This window comes from Ochotona curzoniae, unplaced genomic scaffold (assembly GCF_017591425.1).
Source record: "Ochotona curzoniae isolate NIBS_2020 unplaced genomic scaffold, NIBS_Ocur_1.0 patch356, whole genome shotgun sequence".
In the NCBI taxonomy this organism is placed as follows: Eukaryota; Metazoa; Chordata; class Mammalia; order Lagomorpha; family Ochotonidae; genus Ochotona; species Ochotona curzoniae.
The window spans coordinates 117,937-123,936 of record NW_024466924.1 but is presented as its reverse complement, the minus strand read 5'-3'; the positions used below and the strand labels follow the sequence as shown (position 1 = coordinate 123,936).

At 47.3% G+C, this 6,000-nt stretch overlaps 1 protein-coding gene across 1 annotated transcript in view; it reads left to right on the top strand.

The window, feature by feature from the left end:
• Positions 1–321: 321 nt before the first annotated feature.
• LOC121167264 (integrin beta-5) overlaps positions 322–6,000 on the top strand; it is a gene marked incomplete at its 5' end in the record, with an annotated part of 95,005 nt that continues 89,326 nt past the window's right edge. Inside the window, 2 exons of the mRNA XM_040996690.1 lie at positions 322–343; positions 4,145–4,230. Of these exons, the coding sequence (XP_040852624.1) occupies positions 322–343; positions 4,145–4,230 (108 nt within the window). The remainder of the gene's footprint in view (positions 344–4,144; positions 4,231–6,000) is intronic.

Here is a 6,000-nt window from a genome sequence, read left to right as displayed (position 1 = left end):
ACTTGTGCCAAGGGAGACTACAACCATTTCCCGATCAGAACGCAGCCCCCATTCCAGGTCCCACGCCCCTTGGTGGGAACCTCAACCCAGTTAGGGTGTCCCCTTAGCTCCCCAACTGGGCCTGTTCCCAGCCATAGATCACATGCATGCCAGTGGTTGCTCTGACTCAGCTTGGCTCAGCCCCTCACCTGTCCTGACCTCTGCCTTAGACACTGTGGCTTAGCGTTCCTGGCTCACACAGACCAGTAGGTACAAGAGCCTAGCTCGGCATGACCTGTGCTCCATCCTGGTCTCTAGTTTTGCTTGTGGGCTAAGGTTTGCTCAGTCCTGCCTGATCTACCCTGTTCCATTACCAATTGACACATTTGCCAGCTGTTGGATCTACTTTTCCAGCTTGTCTGACCCCCATGTGCTGGAAAGTAGAGGAAGAAGGATTTTTTTTTATTAAAAAAATTTTTTTTTATTTGAAAGAGTTACAAAGAATTAAAGAGAGGCACAGATGATCTTCCATCTGCTGGTTCATTTCCTGAATGGCTGAAACTCCGAATCCTGGACGAGGCCAAAGCCAGGAGCCAGAACTTCTTCCAAGTCACCCACATTGGTACAGGGGTCCAAGGACTGGGGCCATGTTCTACCGCTTTCCCAGGTGTGTCAACAGGGAGCTGGATCATAAGTGCAGCAGCTGGAATGCATTGCAGGTGGCACTACCCACTAAACTACAACATTGGTCCCTACATAATAAAGCAATTTCCTTCTTAGTTTTATGAGATTTTCTAACATATTTTCATGTTAACTGCTTTCCTGATGTATGAGAATGGTTTGCAAATGTTTTCCCCCATGCTGCAGATGGTCTCCTCATTCTGTTGACTGGTTTCCTTATTGTTCAGGAACTTTTTAGTTTGATATAATCTGGCTTGTCTATTTTTTAGTTTTGTTGCTGTGTTTTTCTGGGTACTATCCAAGGAAAACCATTTCTCAGAAGTTTCCCCTTATTTTCTTCCAGTAGTTTTACAGTTTTGCAGTTTTACAGTTTTAAAGTTTTCATCCATATTGGGTAGATATTGTGCACAGGGTAAGTTAAGGGTCTCATTTTGTTCCATGCACATACGCAGCTGTCCTGGTCCTGTTGGTTGGTGACACAAGCCTTGCCTGTTGAGTTCCTGGCATGCTTGATGGAAGCAGCTGACCATAAATGCTTGTGTTGTGCCGGTTTTTCAAACCCCTAGATAATCATCAAGTCTGAAGTCGGTGCTAAGGCAAAAAGGTGGTTTATTCAGGTTAGCCTAGGTAACCCAGCGACGCCCCCCCCCCCCCCCCCCCCCGCCCAGCCATGCTGCAGCCGAGGCTGCAAGGATCCACAAGGAAGACAAAAGAAGTGCGAGCCAGAAGAGTGAGGGGAGCCCAAGCCCCCCAGTTCTTATACATTTCAGGCTATTAATTATACAGTCATGACTTAGCAGGCTTCTATTGGTGGGTTTGAAACAAGCAACTTTCAAAAAGTACAAATTGATAAGCTATTGGGCTGTGAATCTTATCAAACACCAGGTACCTCCTTTCTGAGGAGTGGTCCACCTACGTGACCTGCCAGGTGTCCTGCCGGGTGTCACGTAGGCTATCAGGCCTGAGGTTCACACAGCCCCCAGCCAAGCCATTGAGGCAGAATCACAAAAGGCAGAAAACGCCTAGGTTCTTCACTTGGACTTATTCCCATTCCCGGATCCCTGTTCTGTGGTCTCTTTTTTTTATCACTAGTACCGTGCTGTTTGATTCTGCTAGCTTTGTCATGCATTTGGAAATGAGTTATGTGGTATCTCTCACTTGTTTCTGTTTTACTCAATGTTGCTTTGGCTATTTGGAGTCTTTTATGGTTAGAGACATTTTTAGTTTTATTTATTTTGGCTATTTCTGTTAATAAAAAAAAATGAGCCTTGGAATTTTTGTAGGGATTCCAGGAATCTAGAGTGCCATGGGCAGCGGGGGTATTTAAACACTCTTCTAAACGATGAGCAGAGAGAATATCTTTTCATTTCTTGGGTATCATCTTTGATTTCGTTCATCAATGCTTTATAATTTTTAGCATATAGATATTTTACTTCCTTTCTTACATTTATTCCTAAGGCTTGTGTTCCTTATTGCTATTGTGAATGGGATTGCTTTTCTGATCTCTTGTTAAAAGATGGCTTATAATAAAAGCCCTTACAATGTTTGCTAGAATCAGGGAGCAGTCTCCTACCTCCCTGTATTCATTCATTCTCTCTCCAAATATATTTATCTATATTTACATATATAATTGATGTATTCATGTGGATATTTCAGTCTCAACATATCATTATATATTATGTGCATTTATATTTATGTTATATAAGTTATACATTATTGTATAAGTATATGCTTATACACACACATATATAACCCCCTTTTAAGCTCTGAGCCTTCTCCTTGGGGTTGGTGGCTGTGGATTTCTCTTGGCCCTGTCTGTTCAGAATGTCTCTTTCTCTCTACATTTAAGGCGACTGCAGAGAGAGACCAGTGTGTCTTTTAGTCTATGAAAACAAAATAGAGCCCTTGTTATTCAGAAAAAGTGCGTGACCAACAAATTCTGCTCTTGGTCAAAGTCATCAGTCCTAGAGAGGAAGGAAAAGAAAGATGACTTGTACCCAGAATATCCTTGCCATTGGTGGGTGGTGGGTAGGGAGGGTGTGGATGGGTGGCTGTGGAGCAGGGCGGTCGGGAAGGAGTACAGCTCAGCCAGCTTCCCAGATGAGCTGGAGGAGGACTAGCCTGGGTCTGACCTGGTAATCTTTACATTGATAAAGCAGTTTGCTTCTTGTGTTAGTGTTTGATATGTTTTTTTTTTTTTAATCAGGGATGATTTTTTTAGTTTTAACAAAAGCTTTTTTATGTCCCTACCTTGAAGGAATGCTGTGGTTTATGTTATTTGCTCTGTGAATAGATAAACTGAAGCAACAGATTATTTTCTTTACCCAAAATTGTATTCCTGGATACATTCTTTTTCTTTGTTTTACAGAGTTAGAGGGAAAGGGAAAGGGAGACCCAGTGAGAGCATGATCTTTGATCTGCTGGTTCATTCTCCAAATGGTTACAGTGGCTGCATGTGGGCCAGGCCAAAGCCTGCAGTCTAGAACTCCATCCTGGTCACCCATTTTGGGGTGCAGGTACCCAAGGACTTGGGCTGTCTTCTGCCACTTTCCCAGGTGCATTAGCAGGGAGCTGGATTGGAAGTGGAGAACCCAGAATTTCAACTGGGGCCTCATGCACATGAGATGCCGGCAGTGTAGATGGAGCGCTAACCCAAATACTGGCCCCTCTGGGTACCTTCCTTAAGCAGTATGCTGGTTTCTTTCAGGATGCTGTGGGCTTTGTTGTGATAGTATCTGATTTAGGATTTTCTCTTTTACATCTATCTGAAAACAATCATTTATTTTTCTTTAATTGAGTGGGGGCACTGCTTTTGTCATTTTGGGTGGACTCCGTGTGGAAGGGTCTTGTTCCTTCTCAGTGGGGGAGGATGGGCTACGTTTTGCAGCAAACGTATTGGACTCCTAAATGCATGGTGCGGAAGAAGTGGGAGACACTACCACACACGTGCATGATTGATGGATGTGGCTGAGTTTTAGCCTGCATTGGGACATGTGTCCTTTAACCTCAGACCCCTAGTGGGGGACTGGTGGATGCGGGAATGGTTGGGGGGAAGTAAGGAAGCACTTTTCTCTACTCCCACCCATTCCAAAGCTGCATTAATAAGGCTTGGAGGGCCTGGTGCAGTGGCCCAGTGGCTGAATCGTCACCTTGCAAAAATTGGGATCCCATGTGGGCACCAGTTGTGTCCCAGCTGTTCCATTTCCCTTCCAGTTTCCTGCTTGTGGCCTGGGAAAGCAATCAAGGATGGCCCAAAGCCCTAGGACTCTGCACTCTTGTGGGTGACCCAGAAGAAGCTCCTGGCTCCTGGCTGCTAGCTTCTTATTGGCTCGGCTCCAGCCATGTAGCCACTTGAGGAGTGAACCAGTAGCCAGAAGATCTGTCTCTCCTGCTTTCTGTACATCTGCTTTTCCAATAAAAACAAGTAAATCTTAAAGTGGTTTATGGCCAGGAACTAACTGGTGCCTCTTCTCTTGCTTTGAAGGTCTCAACATATGCACGAGCGGCAGTGCCACCTCCTGTGAAGAGTGTCTTCTAATCCACCCAAAATGTGCTTGGTGCTCCCGGGAGGTATGTGGGCAGGGGAAGAGGGGGCGAGGAAAAGGAGGGGCATGGAAGTGGGGGCGAGCTACACGGCATCCCACATACTCTGTGCACATCAGCTGACCCTGTAGACCACCTCTTCCATCCCACCCAGGCCCATGACACGTCCAAGTTCATGAGATGATAAGTTAAACTGGGGCTCTTGAATGTTAATCCTGTTGTAGGGAAACAAAACTTCCCCAGCTTTCTGTGTGGGAACCCATTTGGATTCTTCTAATCTCTGTTCTTTCCGTGGAGCATGGCCATTGTGAGTCTTCACAGCGCTCCTGGCCAGCTGATCTACTGGTGCTGCCAGTCGTTTTAAGTGTGGCTCATCTGAGAATGGATGTCGAGAATTGGCCTTCAGGGGATGTTTTTTTTTCAGAACTAGAGGCTCCTTAGGAAGTGTTGTCAGTTTGGGGTGATATGAAGCACCTTGCTGTCGTAAAGCAGTGTGGACGCTGGGGTTTGGTGTGCTACTCAGGACATGGTGGACTTCTGGGTCACTTTCACAAGTGGCTTTCATGAGAAGCTGTGTATGGTGTATGGTGAAGGTCATTTATTAAAGAAGCCGAAACTTGCTGCTTTGGACCAGCTTGCCCTGGCCTCCTGGGAGGGTGTGAGTATGGCTGCTGCCAAGGCTGGGCTTGTCCTGCACTCTGGCCGTCCGGGGAGGTTCTGGGTTCTCACAGACCTGTGAGGGGCTACGAAGGGCCGTGCTGCCTGCTTCGTGTCCAGGGCCTCTGCGCCTCGCCACAGCTCTGTTGCAAGGAGGCTGGGTGAGGTGAAGCTGGCTGTGTAGAGTGTGCGAGGCTGGGCTTAGAACCTGAGGCTTAGAACCTCTGTTGTAGATGACGCTGCCTCCAAGCCCATGGACTCACCAGGAGTGGTTTTGTGTAAGCAGTGAGATGCCCGAATGGGCGCTCTGGGAGAGGACTGGCCATAGCCTATGCAAACCTCCACTACATGTGTGTTTAGCTGTCGTGAACCCCCTAGGAAACTTTCCCTTGGTTCCATGCCTCTGCCTTCCCCCCTGCTGTTGTGCCTTGTCCACAATTTCCCATGTTACAGGGCCCTTTGCTCTCCTCTCTTCCGCCACAGCCAACCCTCTGTCTTCAGTTTTTTTTTTTCCTAAAGATTTATTTATTTTACTGGAAAGTCAGATATACAGAGAGGAGGAAAGACAGAGAGAAAGATCTTCCGTCCAATGATTCACTTCCCAAGTGAGCGCAACGGCTGATGCTATGCTGATCCGAAGCCAGGATCCAGGAACTTCTTCCAGGTCTCCCACAGAGGTGCAGGGTCCAAAGGCTTTGGGGCATCCTCCACTGCTTTCCCAGGCCACAAGCAGGGAGCTGGCTGGGAAGTGGAGCTGCTGGGATTAGAACCGGCGCCCATGTGGGATCCTGGCGCATTCAAGGTGAGGACTTTAGCCGCTAGGCCACGCCGCCGGGTCCTGTCTTCTGGTTTTGAAAATGAATGCAAGCCTTATCTTCTCTATGAAGTCTCCCCCCAACCCCTAGCCTCCGGACACACCTGCCTGTCGCTCTGTCCGTCCAGGCATTTGGTATGGGAACATACATTTCTAACCCTAGGTGTTAGGGCTGGCATTTGATTTGCTTCCTTCACGGCTGTGTCCCCAGCCCCATGGGTTGGTGGAGCCGATAGGGGGTGATTATCGGCTGTGTGTCGACTGTGTACATGGTTGTCTCCTCTTGCATTCCACTACTTCAATCGCAATAGTTTCATCCTGTTTCC